General features: G+C 51.7%; 1 protein-coding gene across 1 annotated transcript; it reads right to left on the bottom strand.

The window, feature by feature from the left end:
• Positions 1-2,111: 2,111 nt before the first annotated feature.
• On the bottom strand, positions 2,112-24,214 carry OCRL (OCRL inositol polyphosphate-5-phosphatase). Its single transcript, XM_059824223.1, is given in 24 exon segments — positions 2,112-2,863; positions 2,980-3,091; positions 3,914-4,041; positions 4,579-4,663; positions 4,888-5,007; positions 7,436-7,459; positions 10,891-11,126; positions 11,349-11,514; positions 11,821-11,931; positions 12,871-13,006; positions 14,005-14,114; positions 15,218-15,329; positions 16,874-17,061; positions 17,213-17,329; positions 19,191-19,305; positions 19,770-19,871; positions 20,443-20,604; positions 20,693-20,813; positions 21,222-21,317; positions 21,400-21,510; positions 22,197-22,235; positions 23,139-23,218; positions 24,001-24,100; positions 24,103-24,214. Coding segments are annotated over 24 exon segments (2,808 nt in total). The 3' UTR covers positions 2,112-2,738.
• Between the last annotated feature and the right edge of the window lie 219 nt (positions 24,215-24,433).

Consider the following 24,433-nt stretch of genomic DNA (forward strand, 5'->3'; position numbering starts at 1 on the left):
TGCTGTCCCCGGCGTGTGTGCAGGTGCCAGTACCGGCATGGCGAGGGCAGGGTGCTCTGCTGGGCCCCAGCTCGCTGAACGGGGAAACAAGGACACTGGGTGCGCTGGGAGAGGGGATAGGAATGGGCTGAACAATCGCTGGAGCCCTCCAGTCCCTGGGGACCTCTGGCTGCTCCCGGGGGGACAGGCAGGCCTCACCGGCGATGGACATCCAGGGTGGACAGGGGACACTGGATGTGCCCAAATGGCAGGCAGAGCCCGACCACTCGTGGCAGGCGCATGCGGCTGGGATGCTACCAGCTACGCCAGTCCCACCATCATCAGCATCCGTCCGTCCCCCTGAGGTGTGTGGTGGGCCGACAGGCGCGTGAGCCCCCCACCTCCATGCAGGGCACAGAGCAGTGTGCCAACAGCCTCCACGGTCCGCCAAGGAGCCCCGTGCCCCTTGCCGAGCCTGGAGGATGGGCAGGCCCAGCCTGCAGCCCCATCCCCGGGGAGCGGCAGAGCTTCGCGCTCGCTCCGGCATTTCCGCCGGCAGTGGCAGGAATGTGGTGGCTGCGGGAACAATGCCGGCACCTTGCACCGGTCCCCTCCGTGACGGTGCTGGGAGCAGCTGCCCGGGCACGGCCCTGCTCTCAAGGAGTCGGCAGGAAGCAGATGGAGAAGACACCGGCGGCCGTTTCCTGCGGCAGGACACGCTGGCTTTCTCCACTGCTGCTCCAACTGCAGAGCCAGCAGAGCCGGAGGGACCTGGCGTCCACGGGCATCGCTGCTCGGGCCTGCAAAAGCCCTGTGCCACACGCTGGCACTAGCACCCTGCCGCGCCCCGCTCTCCCTAGGCCCTGCACCATGGCGACTCCCCTGGCTGCACCGTCCCCGGTGTGGCGTGTGCCAGGCCACTCTGCCAAACAGGCAACCGGCACTGGGCTGCACGTTGCCTGCAGGAGTCAGGAGCCTGCAAGCTGCCGCCCAGGAGCAGGAGCTAAACCAGCAGGAACCAGGGGAACGGGAACCTCTGCCGCTGTCCCCCAGCTCTGCCTGGCACGCTGCCGGGGGTGGTGGTGGTGGTGGGAGAGCCTGAGGAAGGACTCAGCTGCCTTTGGAAGGCTCCAGCCCCTCAGACAGAGCCCCGGAGCCCCAGGCAGGGAGGACGGCAGAGCCGAGCCGCAGCTCTGCGTCACGGGATGCTGCGGCCCAGCAGCAGCCACCCCGAGGCCGCCCGGCACGGAGCTACGTGAGGGACGGCAGGCTCGGTGTGAGCACCCAGCGCAGCCCTGCAAAACCTTGCACAACGGAGGTTTATTTGGAACAGTTTCCCAATAAATTATGTAATTTAAAAATTTTAAAGAGAAAAAAAAAAAGAGCCACAAGGTAGGGGAGCCCCCAGCAGCTCAGCCAGTGCACGGGGACCCCGGAGCCACATGGACACCCGTGGGCTGAGCAGAGGCACTGGTGGGGGCTCCGGGATCGCAGCCCCCGCCCCCCTCCATCTCTGGCAGTGGCCTCCCTCAGCTGAGGCCATGCAGCCCCTGGCCCGAGCAGGCAGGACTGATCAGTGTTTCGGTGGGACAGGCCTCCCTCTTGTACCCATCAGTCGCCGGCCCCCAGCGGTCCCCTCCCCAGCTGTGTGCGACTACAGCCCCCTCCCCAGCACAACACCCCCACAAGCCCCCGAGCCACTCCTCTGGGCCTTGAGGTGGATTTCTGGCTCATTTCTGCCCCCCACCTTCTCCCCCCAGACTGTACCCTCTGGTAGCACCTCGGGGAGGAGGGGAAGGATAGCCAGCATCCAATGCCACCCTGGTCACCCAGCCCAGGTCCTACCCCTGCGGCTCTGCAAGCAGGGCTGGGAGGGACAGGAGCTGCATCCTGCTCCGTGCCACACCCAGGGACTGCCCTGGAGAAGCCGACTGCAGCTCACTGCCCTGCCCAATCCAGGCCCCTCCAAGCCACCCACCATCTCCTGTGTCCCAGAAGGAAGCTGGGGCACAGGGGAAGGGAGAGAGGAGACCAAGGCCCAGGTGACAGCAGCAGAAGCTGGGAGTGCAGAGACCTGCGTGCCAGATCCCTACACACCCCAGGAGGGAGGGGAGAGGCTAACGCCTTGCTGAAGGGAAGAGGCCAAATGTCCAGACAACCCTCCTGGGACAGCCACAGTCCAGCTTTCATAGCACAGTGATGGGGCATCAGGGTTGCCTTGGTCTGCTGCACGACAGAGGGTGACATGTGCCCAACACCAGCCTGGGGCAGAGCGCAGGGCTCTCACCAGTACAGTCAGCACACACCAGCACGGGTGCCTCGCTCCGCAGGGACACAGCCTGCAGGCTGAGCACCAGGCAGCCGTGCCACAGCCCTCCAAGAGCAGCGGCAGTCTCCACCCTTCCCCGCACTGGCTTCAGGGAGATGGGGATGAAAAGGAGGGAGAAGCATGACTCTGGGAACTGGTGACATTGCCATGGGATGATCGGGCTGCTGGCACAGTGCTTGGGTATCAACAGATCCACCCAGCTCCCAGGGAGAAAGCAGAAGGCTCCTGTCGTGGATGGCAGTGCAATGAGCGTGCAGGTCCTCTGCAGCGTAGGGTACAGTGGCGGGAAGCAGAGGGGAACACGTCCCTTCCAACTGTAAACCGGGCACTTGGAGTAGCTTAGAGCCTTTTACCCTTCTGGAGCTGTCAGAGGCCCGGCCTCAGCACAAGGCTGGTGGCACAGGCCTCAGCTTTGGCACACAGGCAGGAATCACTCCTCATCCCCGGCAAGCAGGAAGCTGTAGAGGAAGTTGATGGCACGCTGGCGGTCCTGCTGAGTCTGCTTTGCCATGAGATTGGGTGGAGGGCGCAGGAGGAGGCTGGAGAACAAGGCGGCTGCAAAGGTAGGCAAAATTAGTTATTGGTCAGGAATGGAGACCTTGAAAGGCGCCAGGAAGGGGTTATATTTCTGTGAGGGCAGCAGGAGCAGAGCAGAGAAACGACACGCTTACCGATCATGGCGACACTGACATTGTTGTCTTCTGAGTATTTGAGCAGCTCTCGGAGGAACAACATTAGGTACCGAAACACACTGCGATGGCAACGAGGCAACTGAAAAATCGCCTGCAGAGAAAACAGAGTCAGAAGCTCTCCCAGCCTGGGCACGCTGTGGCACTCTGGACTCCAGAGGGGCAGCCTTCCCCCTTCTGCTGCCTTGAGGCTGCTGCGTGACCACTGGTGCGACGCACGGGCCCAGAAAGCAACAAGTCACCAGCTGTAGTCTAGTGCTGATGGCACTCATGGGCTTTGGCTCCTGGTAACACTGCCTCTAGGATAACTGCGTCACCAGGCAAAAACTACCACTACCCTGGGGCTGCTTCCTGCTCGTTTCCAGTCGGATCCCAGCTCTCACCCCCCTGGCTGCACAGCAGCAGCATGAGGACGAGGACAAAGGGTTTCCTGATGCCAATACTGAAAACGTGCCCCAAAACTTCTTCCTCTGCCCAAGGACATGCTCGGCCTTGTTTGCCATCCCACCAGCTATTTTTAAAAGCTGCTCTGTCATAGTCCTTAAGGGAAGCACAGGAACTGCAGCTCTGAGCAGGTACTTAAGCCCTCAAGACCAGCAGAGGCTCTTCCACTCCCTGGGGCTGCTAGTCCCCACATGCTCAGGGTGACACAGGGCACACTTGGGGTCTCTTTGGAAGCCACCAGGACTGCTGGGAGATGCTGCGGTGCTGACCTTGGGGCAGGAAAACACTGCCAGAGCACCCAGGTCATCCTGCCCGCTGCAAAGAACCTCCGAGTGCCTGCTCCCAAAGCACCTCGCCAGCTCACAGGAAGGGAGCGGGACCCAGCAAGCCCCAGGACCAAGGCAGAGCTCACAGCAGCAGGGAGAACTGCCCTGAGCCTGCACCAAGCGGACAGAAACAGGCAGCACCGCACCTGTCGGCACAGCCGGCTGTTGTGCGACCAGTCGAGACACCGCTGATACAGCTCGTAGCAGATCACTGGCTCTGGCAGAGCCTCCAGGAAGATGAGGAGTGCTTCAGCCACAGAGTGGTTACTGCCCGCTGGACCAGTGGGAATCAAGGGGTGTGCTGAGCAGGTGGACCACCTCCCTCCCCAGCCTGCTCCCTGCCTCTCCTCCTTCCCAGTTGCTTAGTCTCTGCTTCCTCCTTGCAGGTCTTGCAAGTTCCCTGCCTGCCTAACCGCTCCCTGACACCAAAGCCCTCCTCCTCCTCTGTTGTGCCCCATCCATGGAAAATGCTGTTCCATCCACCCTGCACTGCGTTTGCCCACCCTCTAGCCCTAGAGAAGTCCTCCGCTCCATTAGCCCCTTCTCCAGATCATGCTCCCCAGTGTCCACCCTTATCAGCTTTTGTGCTTGGCACAGCCTCGCAGAAGCTTCCACAGCTCAGGCCCTGTGGCTGCTTTAGCCACCATACGTTCAGCTTCAAGAGAGGCTATCTCCGGGGGGGACAGAGGGGAGCCAACCCCCCAGTAGGGACCCTGCTAGCTAAAGGTTGCAGACAAGCTGTCCTGAGAGGGAGCTCTTCCAGCAGAGCTGAGATCCAGCAGGCTCCTGGGAAAGGCAGGCGCAAGGATACGGATTGTCTCGGGGATACTGGTGTCCAGGCAGTCGATGATCTGCTCCAACTCTTCTTGCATGCCTGGAGTCTGGAACAGGTCCTCCTGCCAAAAACAGCACAGGGATGAACAAAGTCACCTTCCTCACAAAGGCTGAGGCACATAGTGACAGCAGGGTGAAAGCTGGTGCGCCCAGCCAGTGCGTCAAGCACAGGGGAAAAGCCCTGCCCTATAAATACCAAACTGGAGTTGATCTCCAGCTGCTAGTCTTGAATCAGGTCACCAAGCTCTCCAGAGCTTCCCAGCACAGCAGAGGCCCTCTCCCTCACCTGGTGGCAGGCATGCTTGAACAAGTGGTCCACCAAGAGCCAGATCTCCTTTGGCACCTGCAGTGGCATCCCACTTTCCTCCTCACTGTCCAGGGACCCCAGTGGCAGAACAGATTTCTCCTGGTGGCAAAGAGCACACAAAGTTTCAGGGAAACCTCAGTCCCTCTGGAAGGGCCTTGGTAAAGAAAGCCTGGAGAGGGGAAGAAGCAGGACCCAGGACTCATCCCACCCTTACTTGCTTCTACGGCACAGAGCCATCGCTCCGTAGGTCCCAGCTCTACTCCCTCCCGCTGCCCCACACAACAACCTGCCCGGTCCACCATGAAGCTGCAGAAGACATTCTCAGCCACACCTCAGAGGAGCTGCCTCCAGCCACACCAGCTCCCACAGGACGGGTCTCTTGCTGGCCAAGATGGCCTGTCCGAGTCACAACTCCCACCCTGCACCCTGCAGCCGACACTCTGGAGGAGTGGAGCATAATGAGTCCTTCTGCTGCATCAGCTCCCACATTTTAGGTTAAATCCAGCCACTGCACCCCGCTCATCCAGCTGATCTCCTCTGGATGCAGAGTCAAGGACATGCCTTTCCTGACTCCTGTGTGCTCTGGCCATGCCTGCCCTCTGGGCTCTGAAACTGCAGTTTGCTAAAGTTTCTTTCCTGATTTTCCAAAGGAGAGGTCTCTGCTGAACACAGACTACCCTGACACCATTGTCACATTTTCCCGCTTACTCATGCAAAGCAGCTGACGAGCTCAACTGCTCAGAGATCTCCACCACACCAATGTTTAACGGGATCAATGTTTTTTCACTTGATTTTAGTCTCACTTTACGATTGCTCACGTTCCTGAGCGCTCCCAAGGACGAAGTCATGCACAGCTCTCCTGAAGCACATTCAGCAGAAGCACCCAGAAGAGACTGGCACAAGCAAGAACACAACCCAAGGACACCAGCAGAGAGAGACACCACAAGCCAAATGCAAAGCGCTTCATTTCAGCTGTCAGCTTAGGTGACAACTGTGATCGCTGTCCCTCTGCAGCACACACAATCACTCACAGCCAGCTGGTGCTGGGTTCGGCTTCCCCCGGTGCACCCAGAGACACCTCGGGTTGGCATGAGCCCCGCTGGCACGAGCAATAGCCACACTGCGTGGTATAGCTTTGCTTTGCCCCGCACAGCACTAGATTTTACCCAGCTAGTGGACACTGGGTCGTGGCTACACGTCTGCCTTGCTTATCCAAGCACACAGGGAAGGTTCGGAAGCAGCATGTTAGGCAAGCGTGTTACAACTTTCCTCTAAGAGGGAAAAGGTGAGAGCTGTGGACCCTCTTTGCGACCTAAGGGCTCTTCAACAGAAAATCCCCACACCAGGGCATCGCAGCACTGGAGCTGCGTGCCAGAGCAGCACTCGACTCTGCCAGGCTGCCCGTGGCACGACTCGGAGAGCTGCGGGGACCCCCAAGGCAGGAGACCCCAGCTGCTTAGGGCAGAGGAGGAGGAGAAGGCTCGGGGCTCCTCAAGGCAGAGAAGGCGGAGGCGGCGCTGGGCCCTTCCTTGCGCACTGGCCAGGCAGCGAGCGCCCTCTCCTGCTGTCTGCGAGGAAGGGAAGGCACGGCCGCGTCCTCTCCGCGGGAAGGAAGATGCTCTGCGAAAGGATGCTCCCAGGAGGCAGGCACCAAACTCCTCCCTTCCCCGCCGCTAGGAAGGAGTCTGGGAGCTTTACCTGGTTCAACACCCGAGTTCAATCCCCTCTGGGAGAGGGGACATCCACTCCCTCTCCTGTTTTACCCTGTCACTGCGCTGACAGCCTGGAGAGGGACAAGTCACCCAGCCCAGGAAGCCTGCACAGAGCCAGCTCAACCAAGTTACCAAACGTCTGAACCGGCTCAGGGAGAGCAGGAACAACGCTGCCACGCACACCCCAGCATCTTCCACTTGCTCTTCGAAGGACAGATTTGACTCGCTTGGCCTGCAGTGCAGAGCAGAAGCGCAAAGCAAAGCAGCGATCCTGCTCATGCGTCAGTGGCTACGAGAGCCAGCAGCCCAAGCTCTGCTGCTCGAGGAAGCAGAGCAACATCTGTCTCCTACGCGAGGCCCTCCCTGGGCCCCCATAAGGACACATCAAAGTGGAAAGAGCAAAAGACTTCAGTCTTCTAATTCAGCCCTCTCTCCACATGTTTGAAGAGGGTGCTATGGTGAACCCCATCTTATGTGCATAGTTAGAGCTAATTCAGATATGTCAAAGGGTGCCAATCTTTTCTGGAAATATCTGTCAGTGCTGCTAGGATCAGGAGAGTATTTTTTTTTTCCCCCAAGCAAATTTGGTGAGCTTTAAGCAGCACAGTTGGGCTGGCCCATCTTGGCTATGGGGTCACTTTGTGCTCCTACACACTCTCATCTAGCCCGCAGCTGTGCTAAGAGGCTTTGCTGGAACAAGTGCTCCCTCTGCACCCACCTCCCCTTCCCTCTTCAGCAGAAAACAAGGAGCAAACTCTCATTCTTTACAAACAAGTCATTGAGAAGCAGACTTCCCCAGCAATTGCTTGTGTTACCTTTTCTAAGAAGCTGTCTTCTCCCTGAGAGCAGCGGGAAAGAGAGAAGAGGAAAAAGTATAGTTAAGAAAGAGAACGTACTCTCAGATTAAGCAGAAACCTAATTTGCATTACAAGAACCCACTGAATGCCAGGTCCTTCACACATTTTGCTGACATGGCCGAAGTTAAATCTGCGGTGAGAGATTTGCCTGCCAATTAGCAAAAATCCTGCTCACATGATGCGCAACCTTGTCAGGATTTCTACAAACTCCTCAAAGGGGCCTTGCAGCACCACTGTTCACTACCTAGCAAACAGTCAGGCCACAGGCAGATGAGAGGTGTCCACCAGGAAGAAGTTCCCCTTCTTAAATCTTCCCGGTCAGAAATAAATGTCCCTGTATTATTTCAGCCATCTTCCCTTGTGACCAGGCCAGCGATAAAACATTCACTAGGCTAAATCTGTATTTCTGAGTGTGTGGCAGCTGTGGAGCTAACAGGCCCCCTAAGCAGCTTTGTGTATAGTCAGGGAAATGAGTGTTTGTGCTCAAAACCCCGGGCTGCTCGCCTGTCTCAACCTAATAGCATTAACACACTGCAAGGAGGAGCATGCCAAAGCCCCCTCCAGGCTGCACGTCCAATCCCTCAGGCGATCCTGAAACACAGCACCCGTTTACCAGCACTGTGCAGGCTGGTAGCAGAAGACACTGTTCAGTGAAGTCCACAGGAGGAAACAGAAGCAGGCTGCCCAAGCCGAGTTTTGGCGGATCGGTGGGAGCAACCGAAATGCATTCAAGGGCTGAGCTGAAAACATAGCTGCAGCCGCCACGGCACTGGGCATGCCTGGGAGGAAGCTGCATCTCGGGCTCCCCTGTGACTTCTGCAGTGCCTGCTTCCTTTGGAGGCTCACTGAGTTTTAACACAACCACAACAGACCGGCCTCTTGCAGAGAACAGCTTGCTCCAAACACGAGCTGGCGCAGGTTCTTCTTCCAAGGCACAGGGGGAGGGACCGCAGTCACAGGTTTGGGACGCCAGATAGCCACGCTGCACAGGAGAGGTTCGTTTCATAACTGGGTGACTCATCTCAACAGCCTCACTACCACCTACCTGACTGCTTGCCCTGCTGTTCACCTCTCTTCCTGTAGTGTTCAGCACAATTAGCTCCGTGAGACTAACTTGCTCCTGACAAAGATTCTTCAAAAGGCTTTTTAAAGCCCACAGTAGGATCCCAAGAAAAAATAGGATGAGACACTAATACTGAAATCCCAAAGGCAAGATGCTCAAGTGGCAGCAGCTTCTCCCAGGGAACTAGGAGAACCATTTCCAAACAAGCTCCCACCCACACTTTGCTATCCTGCATTAAACTGCCTCTCAGACCCTTACTGACCTGCATTCTCCAGATCTCCCTCTGCTGAAGACAACAGATACAGTCTAGCCAGGCTGAGAAAAATGTTTGATGCAGTGAGTGACAAGCCCTAACACTACATAAGTGCGGGAGGGAAAATAGTTCTTAATACACAAACACACTGCCTTCCTTGCACACAGTCTAAACATCAGCTAAATACACGTAACTGGACCAAAACGCTTCTGGGCTGCAGAGTGGTTAGCATGTGCACCACTCTCCCTTGCAGAAAATGCTCAGCTTGTCCTGTCTCAAACAATTTCTCAACTCACAGGTATGATCAAAACCAAAAGACCTAAAATAGCTCTAACATGACAGCAGCTTTATAATCTAAGTGACTAAATTTTGCTTTGGGCCATTACACATCATATTCCTTGAGCTTGCTTAACATGTTCCCACTGAAGTACTGCAGTCACACCGAGCTCACTGACACAAGAGACGGTTTCTTTGCTGCAGCTACTGGGACAGGGTGCTCTTCTCCCATTGTTTTGCTTCCTGTACTTCTATATGTTTCACTGAATAACAGAAGAAGGAAACCTATAGGTAAAGGAAGCAGAAGAAGCCTCAAAGTACTCTTAGAAAAGTAATAGCGTGTGCCTGTGAGAGCAGAAGCTAAGAGTCTAGGCCTGAGTTCCTATCTATCAAGCAAGAAGTCAGTGCTGAGTACTGAGCAGGAAAAAGCAGGTGGAAAAGTTATCAAGACTGATGAAACACTCCAGACCAAGTTCAACATATTTCTAGAACAAGACCCACTTTCAGTCAAAACCTGAAAAGTACGAGGAGCCTGAGGCCTGGATTAGCTGCTTGAATTGAGGCAGCAAACACTGTATCTTGCCACCTGGATTCTGCTTAGCCTTATCTTGTGATTACAAAATCAAAATTCTGGTATGAAAACGGCCTTCCTGTATGTTGAGCCTGTGAGAAAAGTAGACATCTACAACAAAAGGTGGGAACTGGAAGAGGCAGCAAGAGGTATGGTGCAACTGCTAAAGGGAAGAGAAAGAAGTGTAAGCAGAGGGGAGTGGAAGCTGTCAAATCTACAGATGTGAAAAAGCAGCAGCTCACTGGACAAAAAAAAAAAAAAAGCATGTAAGGATGAGACTGCAAGATGTGAGAAGAGAGGAAAGGTATCATGTGTCAGAGAGGCTAAAAGAACTGGGCTAATCTTTCAGGTGAACAAAAAAGAAATGGCTTTCCTGGCTAAACGAGAATGGGTAAATAGACTAAAACTCAGGAACTGCTAAACCTCACTGAAGCAAGGCCAGGAAAGGCCATCAGAAGAGAGAACGAATGCAGGCTGGAAACAAGAATTAAGGTCCCCAAAATGGGCCTTAATCTCAGAAACAGCCATGAGATACCAAAAAGACAAAAGGTGACTAGGGCACAATTGCACCCCCTCACGCGCACACAAGTGGCTTCAGAAGGATGAATATTGATGCTAGGGGCCAGTGAAGCTTGGGGAGAGGAACAGCTATCTCTGCACCGCAGGAGAGCTTGCTCACTGTGGTCAGTGTGAGAGGAACTGGCCAGAGAGGCTGGCTGCGAGACTGGCCGTTGGCTGAGCTGTACTCATCAGTGCACCTAACAGAGTCAAAGTCCTTTCTTTGGTCCTCCTGCTTCTGCTTGTTCCTTCCCCTGAGCAACGTGAATGCCACAAGCCTCCAGAAGGAAAAGGATCCTGGAGCCCTCGTCACTGCAGAAGAAGCCTTGGCACCTCGGAGGAGAGCATTTCAATCATACCTCTTACGACACACCAGTGCCACCCAGCTGAGCCTGCCAGCACCAACATGACAGTAACACAAAACACGAGGTGCTGGGATCACTTTTTTGCCCCACCAAACAATATTTACAACCTACCGAGAAATAGTACAGATAAAATACAGGCTGCCAAAAGCCATTGGTTGTGGTGGAGGGAAGTAATAAAAGAGCACCTCAAGCTCTGGAAAAAGTAAATCAGCTCGGAGCCAGCACAGCTGACACAAGCTGAAGGCATTACTCCTGCTTTTCGGAGTAAACAGAAGGGAATATGCTCTCTCCCTGTTAAGAGAGCGGCTCCAGAACGCCGCTACTCACCAGGTCAATGAGTTTGGTGACTGGAACTTCTCGGATTGGTCGTCTCATTCGGCATAAGGCCTCCAGGGAGGTGCCAAAGCAGCTGGGCAGGTAGGTCCCACTGATGGTAAGGAAATAGTCCTTCCCTCGGTCCAAGTGAAGGACAAGAATATCCTCAATTTTATCCTCGCCAGAGTTCAGAAGGGTTACTGAGTCCTTACTGACGTACACATCCAGGGAGATGTCTGTGCTCTCATCTGCAACAGAGAGGAGCTCTCAGGAACACACAGATGCTTTCCAAAAGGGATGACAGGGACAAACATACAGTGGCAGGGACAAAGGCCACAAAACTGAGAGGACAAACAGACAACAATGACGGCAAGAAAAGGTGAGACACAGGAAAAGATGGGAAGGACTTGAACGGAGATGGGGTGGCAGTCTACACCAGTACGCATTGTGGAAACTGTGGTAAAACTCACCTGGCTCCAAGTAACCTTCACAAGGCTCGGCCCGAAGCCATGGCTTACAGTAGTGGCTATCGTTGAGCTTTGGGATGAAGGAGAAGTGACAGGTGACCTGCCCGTTATTGGTGATCTGGAACTTCTGCTTCTGCAGCTGACGGAACTTCACATTCTCAAACTCAAACTGCATAGCAAAGAGAAAACACACATCACGTCAGTGGCCATGATGGGACACACAGCTAGGCACCCAGGCTCTGCAGTGGCAACCCATGACTGAGAAGTGCCCACATAATGCAGAACTCCTAATAGAAGACCTGCCAAGAAGCCAAGACAAGATGTCCCTTCTAATCCAGTTCCTGATCATAAGATAATGAATAAAGTTCAATTTCCTATAATCCAGTTTACTGAATCAAAGTCTTTAAAAGTAGTTCTAGCACTTCTAGGGCTGCTGTGTTTGGGAAGTGGACGGTGATTCAGGTTTCATTCTCACTTCTCTCCTGCTTAGCTCCAGCGAAGGAAGAAAGTCGTTCTCCATTCTGTCCATTATACGAACGATGTCTTCAAACAACTTCCGATACCTCTGCTCATCTACAACCTTTACCTGTGAAAGATCAGAAAACACTCAGCAAAGTTTCTGACCAGCTTCACAGGAACTCTTGAGTAAACTGCAGAAGTGAAATATTTCTCTAAGCACTTGCTATGTGCAGCTGAAAGGCTAAGAGAATTTGCACGCATGGGTGCACCTCCAAGCTGCATATGCAGCTTTACGCATATTTTACCCCTGCAGATATTACTAGGGTCTTTCTGGCCGCTGATCACACCACTGGGAGATTACTGGGGGTGATCTCTGTGGGACAGCATTAGCATCCCGCAACATTACTCACGATTCTCCAGGAGGAGGAGGAGGAGGAGAAAGACTCTTTAAGGAGACCTGAGCTACCTAGGGAGCAGGAGGTAGCAGAAGTGGATGTGGACTCTCTCTATTCAGTAAGCTGGGAAACCCGAATCTGCTGCCAGCCATTCACCACCAAAGAAATTCAGACGTGAACCAGTGACATGCTCTCTTAACACATCAGAGGCAACGTTGCAACAGCAGGCACAACTATTTACAGGTTTCTGCTGTGCCTCCTTGTGGAGAAAACAGTAGCTCACCCATTCCAGTACTTGATATCATGGGTTATACCCCAGAAGCTAAGCATCATCATCAAAGCAGTCAATGGGAATGCCTTTCTATGTACTACACAACCACACCTGGTCAGGTAAACTCCAGCGATCACCTGCATTGCTGTGGCATACCACTGTCCCACTGCTACACAGCTGAGCTGCGCTGCATATGAAGAGCACAGCTGCAGAGTTGTTTGCTGAGCAGAGGCTGGCACGGCTGCCAAACAGCAGCACACCTACACAGTGGACACGCCTTATTTTTATTTACTCTGTCCTCTCGCAACAGCATTAGCAGAGGTGCCTTGACTATATAACCACCTCCCGAAGGAACATATGACAATACTGCGATCCTACCCTAGCATATGAAAAAAGTTACCCCGATGCGGAAAAGTGCGCTGACTGGCTTGTGGTCACTAGTCTTCAGGTCCATATGACTGCAATACCGGAGCTGATTTATGTTCCCTCCTCGCCAAAGGATTCGGTCACACCACGCTGGCACACGACACTTTCCACTACAAAGAAAAAGAGGATACCAGGGAAATCCAACAATCCTAATAAACCATCCAAGCTGTTCCTCTTCCCAGACAGGCAGCTCCCTCCACCCCCCACTGTCAATGACTGCATCAGCAGTGATGGGATGAACTCCCATCACTTCCTTCAACTTGAATACTACGTTATTTCTTGTGCTCTCTTCCCCTTTCTCTATACAGGAGCTAAAATTCCCCTCCTTTCCAGCATCAGGAAAAAAAATAACCTCAGACAAGACTGTTTCCACAGCCTGAAGCCATGTGTACTGTGATCCAAGCTGCATTAGCTTCTTTTGCTGCCAGATCTTTCTGCCCACTACAACCTGATCCATCACTTATTGTTTCCACTACGGAAAGTCTACTCAGCTATTACTATTATGTTATGAAGTCTGAATCCCGGGTTATCCTTTTCCAGATTGACTACTGTGCTGATTCATAAACACAGGCAGAGTAAAATCCAATTGCTATACGGTTTGAAACTCCTTCTTGGGAGTTTCTCTATTTAAAGCAAGCTTCTGCAGCAGATGCATAAATGTCTGTGGGAGGCACCAAGCAGAGGGCAGCAAGCAGGAACCGCTGCTGCTATCGCAGTGTAGCCAGCCCTGCGGGTGTGCAAGTCAGGGGACAGGATGACTCAGAGAGAGCGTTTCCTTATCTCTTCAATTCCTTTTATACTGTTTGTCTGTCCCTGGTAGCAGAAAAAAACCCCTCCAGTGCAGGGCCACCTGTGAGTTCACACTTTAACCGCCTTCATCTATTGAAATCAGCAGCAACCGAGGACTAAGGCATGTGCCTGGTCAACGTATACAGGCTCTGCTTATTTCAGAAAGTAGGGGAAACGAAGGAGTACAAACTTGTCCGTGCACTCCAGCCATCACCATAACACTGAGAGGAATTTCCAGCTCCAGGAAGCAGGAAATCAAGTTCTGTGAGAAAATGCTTTTTATGTCATAGGTAAATGTGTCCATTGGCAGCTGATTTACCTGGAGTCCCAGCGATCTGTTTTAGAGTCATATTTATATGTGGGGATGAATTTAATCTCTCCCTCGGTGAAATCTGCAAATGCTTTCTTCTGAGTGCGCTGAATATTCAGCTAAAGCAGAAAAAGAACACCTTAAAAAAAAAAACAAACCAAAAAAACCCAAAAAACCACCCCAACCACCCCACACACACAGCAGTGTCAGAGAGCAGATCTATAGGCAGAGCAACTGCAACCTGTGGCCATGGGATTCACCAGACATTCCCCAAACTGCCTCAGACCTTATACCTTTAACAAAAGTAAAAATACAACACAGCAGTGGAATGTTTTCTAAACAGACTGAATACAAATTGGCATAGCGCTGCTTACCAGACCATGCAGACAGCATAAAACAATAGTTAAGGGAAGTATTAATTGCTCCACTTGTGCTAAATGCCTTCATTAGTTTTCAGGCTTAAGCATGACTATCATTAATATTTCACTGCCAATCATTTTAGCAAAAGCCTCCAGGAGTGCGCTTGGCTGACAACCTGACACTACTTTCCTTTTCTCATTTACTCTTCTGAAAAATTTCCTCGTTGTTCCCTCACAAAAATCTAAGCTACAGTTGTTTTCTGCATGAAGCTCCGCAGTACCGCAGAAATGAGCTACAGAACAGAATCAATCAGATTTACTGTTAAATTGTGTCTCAGAGATGATATTATGCTATTTCTGTTTGTGTTTCACAGGTACAATCCTTCATCTTAAAGGCATTTCTGGTGCTGTCTCGGTTTTCAGTGTGCTGCAAAGAAATGCTGAGTGGGGAAGACCACAGAACAGAATTTAGGTCAAACTGGCCGAGCAGAGAGTCTCAGCTACCAGCGCCGGTCTCCAAATCAATACCTCTTCCAGAACACTGATTACAGCAGCTTTTGTTGCTGTTACAAATTCCTACGTTTTAGCTTGTAGTTTGTACGTGAGAGAGAACTCTTCCAATGAGATGCAAAGACATTTCTATGGTAATCGCCCCAGTCATCCAGTTAACCCCAGTATAATGCACAATCTATTTTTATTTAGGGGGTTGATGTCACCAGGATGCCCAGAGCTCTGTCTAGGGTCTTAGTGTCTATGTCTATAGACACTTTCGCAGAATGTCTGCCCGCTCCTCCCAAGCATAGGCACATCTTAAACCAAGATGACCTCAAAGTATGGAGCAAATGTAAGCAGAATTCACTGACCTGGTCATATGTCAGCAATTTCTGAAGCTCATTCTTACTGATAAGAGTTTTCACCTCACTGGCATCAGGGAGACAAAGTCTGTAGTTCAAGTCTCCTAGCCAGATGACAACACTGAAAACAAAGACAAACATGGGAAAGAAGAGCCAGTAGTTAGTATCGCAGGCCACACAGGGAAGAAGGGACACAGGAGAATAAGATGGGTGGTTGCTGATGGTTAAAGTTGAGACATATGGAAGGCGAAAGGAGACATGAAAGATCAAGTCTGACAGCAGAAATTTCTTGTGGCAGCGGATACTACAGTACTAAGTCCATCTCCTTCGGAACACCAAACGGGATTGCAGACTTGATTTAATGGGAGATAGTCGAGTTTGCCTCAGTCTGAAAAAAGCCCGAGAACACCACCAAATCTCTGATGAAGTGAAGCCAGTATATCTCACCAAGCTTCATAACCTCTCAAGCTACACAAAATCCATCTAGTATTCAGGCTCTTGTGCACAGAAGAGGGCAACGATACAGCTCGTTAAGCTGAGCCTGCTTGTCAACCAGTTAGGAAGGCTGATGCGCATGTATCTGCATGCTCATACCTCGTGCGATACCATGTTTTTACCAGTTTGTTTTCCACTGCCTTTCTTTCAACCAGAGCCGACCACTACTATATCATCTATCTAGCAAAGACTGACTGACGCAGAATTGGCAAAAGCTGAGTTAGGTTCCTGTTGAGTTTATGACCTCCAGAATGTTATTGTCCTATCTCACCCTTCAGCAATACCTCATCAGCACTGGCTCTTACTCTGCTCCTCTCTGGACTTTCAAACAGACCTACAGCGTTCTCATGACCAGCAGCTAAAGAAACACTTGTGGTATTCACTCTTCACTCCATAAAGGATTCATTTAAAGATTAAAATCTAAACCCCTCTCTAGTATCAAAGCTCCTCCTGTTTATACTCAAACCTCAAAATTTCCATTAGTGGATTATCAAGGATAATCTAATATTGGAAGTTTTTTCTGTACTAATCCAGTCTACATTTTATTTCCAGTTTTTAAATGTTTTAAATATTAACTACAGAAGTATTAATTGTTTGTATCAGGTTTAAGAGCACTCAATTTATATGCTTTGTTGTACGAGTTTGAGTTGGATTATTCAGCACCACTGTCACCTCACTAAAAACAGTAATAACGAAAAAAAAAAAATCAAGCATTGCCTGCGTATCATCCAATTCATTCAAAAAGAAACTGAAACAGCAATCGTAAGCACTTGTTACTCAAAAAAGCCTAAACAGCATAGCCTCTGCCCATCCTGCTATCCATTTTCTTTCCCTACTCATACTCCCATTTCCCATCACAAAAAACCCCCTCTGTTTCTTCAAGCCCTGTATCGTTCAGCCATTGACTCAGGAACGGTGCCTGCTGAAATGGAAGTAGTATACACAACATGCAAGGAAAGGGCCATTAGAGACAGGTTGCAAGTCACCACAGTGAGAAGGTGACCATGTAGTTTGACTGCAGGAGCTCTAGCACACCAGAGGCCTTGGCATTTACAGTTATGTTAGTAAGTCAGAAAACTTATCTGCACGAAATCTCCTGTTGCTGTGGTTCTGACTTGATTTGGATTATTCAACACCACTTCAAAAGGGAAAACAGCAAAATAAACTTACTCGTGTTTCGTAATGTTGAGCTGAGGTAGACTATCATCAGGGGTTACAAAACTCATCCGAGCACAGATATCCTTATAATCCTGATTTCGCCGCTCGAAGTCCTCCACATGAGCCGCGAGGTGGGAATTGACAATGCAGAAGGTCGTGTTGTGGAACACGAACCTCACCGCCACACCGCCCTTGTTGCCCTGGGGAGAGCAGGTATCAGCGGTCCTTAGAGAAGGCGACAGGGGAGGCACCAGGGAGGAGACGGGGTTGGCACAGACTGGTGAACAAAACCAGACTGTGCTGTTTCTTGCATGGATACATGGAAGCAATAAATAGGCCTCGGTGACTCACCATCTTTCCCATGATTCCTGTGCCCACAGACTCCGTCATGATCTCTCTGATGTTACTCAGCTGATCCTTCCTAGCAAATATGAGCAACATCATCCCAACTAGACGGACCATTTGCACCTGCAAAAACAAAAGGGATCCTGAGTTCCCAGAAAGGCAGTGGAAATGTAGTTCTCATTTGTCTGCTCTGCCTGATGTTCTGCTTCTCTGGCTCTCCCCGTTCCTCACCATGTGTTGTACTCAATCCCTGCTTGCAACACCACCCAAAGGACCTCCTGTCCCAAAGCAACGTTCTGGGGGACAATCCATCATCCCCAATAGCCATAAGCTGTGCTGAGCTCACTACATTCCCCACTCTGGTGGTTCCTTACAAACAAGGCTGTCTTGCAACATAACAGAAACTTAATAAACACTCAGTGCGTCTGTTTGTGAAGTCTCGGCCTTTTACGCTAAGTTGTGCTCTAAAAAACAACCAGAGGAAGATACCGAGTGCTCTAGTTAGGCACGTCGCAGAGAGCTGCTGGCTACGGCTGTCGCTGAGGGCTGCGGGTCCAGCTGGGAATCGGTGCCCACCTTTGCTTACTCAGAACTACCGCAGAGCCAGCAACACGAGCTAGAGGGCAACGGACAGAAAAGTTCTTATTTCCCCGAGGCAAACATGCCTGACATACAGGGTATCAAAAGGCAGCCATGCCCAAGCTATACAAACTGCTTGCTTTTCAAAAAACACTTGTTCTCTAATGCAAAGAGTCTCTTTCTGGAGCTAAGAGGTTCTCTTCTACTGCAGAGCTCAACCCATGTGCACTGTCCCAGCAGGGATCTCAGGACTGCCGCTGACTCTTCTACACATGCTAAGCCAATGCACTTCCCAGTCCACGACCTCCCCGTACCTTCAGAACAGGGGGGTCACAACTTTGAAAGCCAGCGACAAGGCCTAACCTTCTTGAGCACAGTCTACACGCTCACTTTAGAGGTATAAAAACATTAAGATGTGTTGGGATTAAGTCTACGTATTGAGGGAAGAAGCTGAAATCTGAGAATTCAACTGGAAGACCCCAAGTACTCAGTCCACTATGCAGGAGTGGAATTTGCATGCAAGCACAAGTCTTATCTATGGTTTCAGTCACTTCCCCCTGCCTGCAGCCATATCCTATTCTCTCCCTTTCACGAGGGTGGGAGAAGTTCACCTAAAACTCAAGTAAAGCAAAGGGACGGGAACATGAGCCTCTCTGCAGCTCAGGTCATGACCCCTGGCTCCCTCTCGATGAATGCCAGTTCAGCAAGGTGCTCTGTTTTCCTGCTGTGATTACCTGTAACACATGCCACAGAGCTCACCTCAAAGCAAGCAGGACAGGGGTGTGACAGTGAACACATGGACTAAGGAGGAAGGGCAAACTAGTTAATGTATTTAGGGCTGGTACCTACAGCAGAAAGGTTTGCTACAGCAGAGCTAAAAAACAATGGCTTGCTCTAAAGCAGCCAGAATAAAGTCCTGCTGCCACAACTGAAGCAATTCTGTCCCAAGGCAGCAGCCTCTGGAAGATTTTGCCTCATAGATTATCCCATTCCTTCAAGCAAAAGCTATCGTTTAATTTACCAGTGCAAGACACACCTTGCTTCTATAGTACAAGGGTGAGAGGGTAACACAGATCAAGAATTTGAACCCACTGCTATCATTCCATCGAGCATACTACTTCCCCAACACCTACCTCGTATTTTACAAAGTTATTTTGATCCCCATCTTTATAAATTTCTACTTCAAAGTACAGTATCCCCCTACAACTGTGGGGCAGAAATAGACTCTCCAGATTTAATATGGCATACTTGGCACATGCACAGGAACACACATGCCAAGTATACATCCTTGGTTTCTCCAATCACTGCTCTTTGGGTCAGGTGAGGAAAGGGGAAGCCCGTTTCTCTTTTCCTTCCACTCATGCCAACTCTATGACAAGACCCCACAACACTGAACAGAACTCACTTTCTTATACTTAGCCTGAGGGTGCAGGGACTTCTCCACAGCAGCCAGCCATTCTTGCTCCTTTGCAGAATCAAAGTAGAAAAAAGCCTCCGTGCTGAGGTCCAGCTCCTGGAAGCTAAAAAACAAAGCCAGCTTAGCACATCCTACCTCTCCTACAGATCACCTTCTTTCTACAGGAAGGCCCGATGTGAAACCTCTAGCAACAGCTCTTCTTGGAAGAGAAGCTCCTTATTCCCGCTTGCTAAATAAAGCTGAAGGATTTCACCACAGTGCCCCTGAGACCCTGCTGCAATACACTCCAGTACCCATCTCTCTGAGAAGTATTACTTTAGGTGGAGGACAACCAGAGAGCTCTGTGGATGCCTCAAGGAAAATCTATTTTGTTATGTCATGCCAGCCTTGTTTAATCTGATAGTCTGCCTCATCCAAATGGCTCTTCCCCCTCAGACAGCTCTTCAGAGACATAGCTCAGCTTCGAGAACATGACAGGAACTTAAAACAAATACACCCCACCAGTATCCAAGCAAGAGCAACAAGAACCCCAGCACCATAAGTAAATACGGGGTTGTTGATACTCACCCGATGCAATAGAAGTCCGGAGGCTCTGTGTCGCACACCAGCCAGGGCTCCAAGCTGCTGTCTGGAGACTGCCCATTCACATTCCATGTCCCCACAAAAAATCTACAAACACAAAAGCAGCTGAACTGTTAGAAAACACAGTAACAACCGCATCAGCCCAGTCTCTCCAGTGCAGGCACAGCAGCATTCAGGCTGGGAGCAGACACAACATGTGAGCTGTCCAAGCACTGGGCCATGCCAACTATGGGGTAACCAGAAATTCTTCCAGGCTTGGCTCATTTTCAGCGACACTCATCTCGGGGATTTTGCAGAATGCTACAAAACTAAAGACATTTCACGGGGGCCAGCGAACATCTGGCTCTTTTAACATCACGTCACGCGGGGCAACGCTAAGACAGCGTGGTGGGTCGGCTGCCTTTACCCTCCTTCTGCCCAACTGCTTCAGTCTTACTTGAAGGTCAAGAGATCTGACACACTAGGGGAAAAGATGCAAAAGGAGAAGCTGCACCGCAGGCACTTATTGACTTTCAGTCTGCAATGATCCTCTTTTAGCCACCCAAGCGGGGCACACATGAGCAGTTGTCAGATTTCAAACCTGGGCTAGATTTGAGTTCACAGAAGAGATTAAACAGCTTTGTCTTTATGCACGCTGCTCCTCAGTCACAGCTCTAACCTGAAGTTGTGAAGGTCGACATACGCCTTCTCTCTCTTGGCAAGCACGTGTTTGATGAGGCCTTCTCGTTGTCCCGACTGGGTGCTGGGCAAAAACATTTTGCGCATAGTGTTGGTCACTTTTGGCTGGTCTCTTGATGTACCTTCTCTCTCTCGGTGAAATCTAGGAAGAAAGCAAGAGCAGAAATAAAACTGGTTCTGCTGTCTAGGAAGAGAATGAAAAAAGGGAACAGATTCACCATGTTACTTACTGCCTATTTTGAGGCACGGGAGGAGGTGGGGGTTCCCGGCGAGATCCTGTTTGGTGGTTTTGCATGTTTCTTTTCTCTTCTAGGCTTAGAGTGTTGAAGTCATCCTCAAACCCCAGAGCTCCTATAATGAAAAAAAAAAGCACAATGCCCTGAGAAACAATTTAAAACAGCTCAGATCAAGAAGGAAAAAATATAACTCCACAGAAAGTGAAAAAGCAAACAATAATAGCAATATATCAACTCTGACAACTCAGGGAGTGAGAGAACAGGGTACTGACCACGAGTCAAGGCAAGAGGGAGCTTAACATACACAAACCAAGGCACTAGGCAGAAGACAGCACTCAAGAAGGAATGAATGGTCCAGGGCAACAGAATCCAAGGACCGAGATGTTTTATTTTGTGCAGGGTGACATGAAGGGAGGGAACGGTGCGGAGGCCAGACTGCTGAGCGCAGGGTCAGACACAGCTCCCTATCCCCGAGTGCCCCATTACTGTACAGACCACACAAAGGTGACAGTCAGTTCAGTACCTGAAGAAGAGGCCTGCAATAGACCTGGGAGGTTCTTCTCCACCTGATGCCAGCTGGCTGAGTCCTTACGTTCAGGAAGAGAAGCTTTCAGTTGGGCTGGAAAAAAAAAACAACTCAGCCCTGTCAGAAACTGCTGGCTGTCAGAGGATTTCACAAAAACAGCTGTAGCTCTGCTTACCTTCCTGTATGCTCTGCACTTCTGAAAGGAATCCTAAGCAACGCTCCTCATCAGGGATTTCAAAGAGCCGCTCCGCTGTCTCGTCACCTTGTATCCGGACCTTACAGCCTGCTTCAGGCATAAACACAGACTCACAGAGTCAGTCAAGGCTGGTGCACAGATATTATGCCCTGAGACTGCCCAGGCGTCCTAGATATCCTTTGAGTTCATCAATGAAAGCCAACTTCCAGCTACTGTTTCCGATGGAAATCTGCACCTAAGCTAGTTTCCCTATGCTCCTGAGATCTGCCCCCCGCTGCGGGTATCATCAGTCATGTTTTCCTCGTTTTAGGAATACTTCTGTCTACTGCGATCTCGCACAGAAAAGCTTTAAAAGTAGTAAGAAAAATTTCTCAAAAGGGAAAGCAGAATTGGTGACTAGACAAAGTGTTGTCAACACTGAAAAAGGCAGACAGTAACCTAGGCTCAAGTACAGGCCAAAGAAGCCGAAGGGAGGTGAGAATGGTTCAGAGTGCAATGCAGTGCTTTGAGAAAAGATGGAAGAAGTTAAAAGTTTAACCAATTGCTAATACTTTGATCTGGCCATTTAGGACCATGTCTGTCATTCACAACTGACTGTCTAAAAGAGCCAGACAACAACATTAGAGGACGTACAATCCCTGCTTCATCAAAAGACAAACACAGAGTATGGAGGAAGACTATGAAGTGGTAGGTAACATAAGCATGCATCAGTGCTCAACAGGCAGCCTGTTTCCTGAAAGGAGCTTTAGCCACATGACTGCAGTTATAAAACTTACTGTTTGTAGCTATATCAATCAGTAGAGTTTCTTCTGCCTCTGGAAAAGAGAAAAACAGGATCAAGAGAGTTCGCACTGAATGCTGCAGTAACTGAGTACTCAAAAAAGCATGCTGCCTGCTACTAGCCCCCAGAGTCCTAACAAAGGAACAAACAGCTTTAATTTACGTCTGTACTATTAATAATGGCTCTGGCAGAAAGAATGGTCATATCTGGACAGCCCGGACAGTCATTTCCCACAATCAAAGCGTCACAGTGGAGATACCTAATGTTCAGAGTTCTCACAAACCTGGATGGTTTGTTCCACACCAGTGTAGCGCCTTTGGGAAAGGCCAACCTGACAATGAACTTCAGAGCTTGACTACACAGCAAAAATGATGGGCAGAACCACACTGAACTACATAGAAGGGTTTAAGCTAATCCAGGAAAATGCGCTTTTATTCCTGAAGAAACATGTGCCCCAGGGACACGCACTGCTATTTAAGTTCTTCCAAGGCAAGGCCTAAAGCTCCTTCCCATTCCATGAGTGGCTCTGCAGACTTGACAGCTTGCCAGACCTTACAGAAGTTTTGCTGTAAACACGCAGGAATCGGAGTAAAGCTCCCAACCCTTGCCATGATGGAGAAGACGGACACCAGCAGACGCCAAACGTCAGCCATTGCAGGCAAGTGCTGAACACACTGGCTCTCCATGATGCCAAGCCCACCACTCATCCGAACCAGCCAAGTTCCTCACAACTGTATGCTGACATGGAAAGGCTACCCGCTCGGAAGAGGAAGAAGCAGGATTCCATAAACTGTGAGTTTTAGTTTCACCGGGAAGCATTTGATCTCTATGGGTGCTCAGGAGGCAGGTCAAGAAATGCCACTACATTCACGTTTTGCTGATAAACAGCAGTGGATTCCCGCAACCACAAGAGAGCCCGCTTCAGGAGAGTCAGTACCTTGTATGCATTTAAAGCGGCTGTTGATGGGAATATAATCCGGATCAGAGTTTTCTTTCTCCTGTGAATGGATAACTACCCTGGAGACAGAAAAAAGGCTTGTAAAAACGCAGAAACAACTCCCTCCTCATAAACAGACAAATGTTAGCACAGTCACAAGAGCTGTATTTACAGAGGAACGCCATGTTCCATTTCTATTGCTGTACTCCTGGGACAGGAGACGAGAAAGGGAAAAAAGCTGAGAGCCATACAGGATGGGGGTGCATGTGGTGAGAAAGCAAGCGCCGCTCAACTTTCACTGCTACAGGGCAGATTCGCGTTGGGGTGGCAGCGGCTCTGGCTGCCGGGAGAAAGCCCGGGGAGCAGGGGAACCGGGCAGGAACCCACAGCTGGCAGCTCGTTTCTCAGCGGCCTCCTCGCAGGATCCGGTCTCCCACGCTGGAGGGAGAACGCCGGGGGAAGGCGCAGCCGCCCGCACCCGCTCTGCCGCCCGGCCCCTCTCCGAACACAGCAGCTCAACGGCTCCGACGCTTCCCGAGGCGGCCACAGCGGCCGCGGCCAGCTCGGTACGGGCTCGGCGACCCGGGGGCTCGGCGGCGGGGGAAGAGAAACGAGCCGTTCCAGGACGAGGCGCCCGCACCCCCCGAGCCCCCGCAGCGGCGGCACCAGCCTGACCGACCGGCACAAGCGGCCAGACCGGCCCCGCCGGCGGCGCCGCCTCCGCCCGCCAGACAACCGGAGGCGGGCCGGGCCCTCGCGTCCCGCTACCGGGACGAGCGACCCAGGGACGAGCTGCTCCGGCCCCACCCGGGCAGACGCGGCCGTTAGCGGCCCCCAGCCCCCGCCGCGGCCCGGCACTCACCCGTAGCGGCCGCTCCGCCGGCCCAGGCTGAGCACGCACGGCTCCCGCCGCCCAGCCCGCACCTCCGTGCCGGCAACGCTCTGCGCCGCAGCTAAGGAAACCGCCGCCGACTGCCCGCCTCCCCACCGCCCGCCCGGGCCCGCCCGCCCCTCCCCGGCCCCCGGCAGGTCCCGGCGGATACGAGGAGGCCCCAGGCCGCGGCAGGCGGCTCCATGGCGGCGCCTCGGTCTCCCGGCGACTTCGCGCTGGTCACCGGCGCGGCGCAGAGAGGCGCCCGCCGCCCGCCACACCGCCCCCTGCCGACAGGAGGACTGCTCCACCCGCCTCCGTAACGGCGGAGGCGTGCCCGGGGCGGGGCTGCACCAGGGGGCGGGGCTGCACCAGGGGGCGGGGCTGCACCAGGGGGCGGGGCTGCACCAGGGGGCGGGGCTGC

Source organism: Gavia stellata, chromosome 14 (genome assembly GCF_030936135.1).
Source record: "Gavia stellata isolate bGavSte3 chromosome 14, bGavSte3.hap2, whole genome shotgun sequence".
Taxonomy (NCBI): Eukaryota; Metazoa; Chordata; class Aves; order Gaviiformes; family Gaviidae; genus Gavia; species Gavia stellata.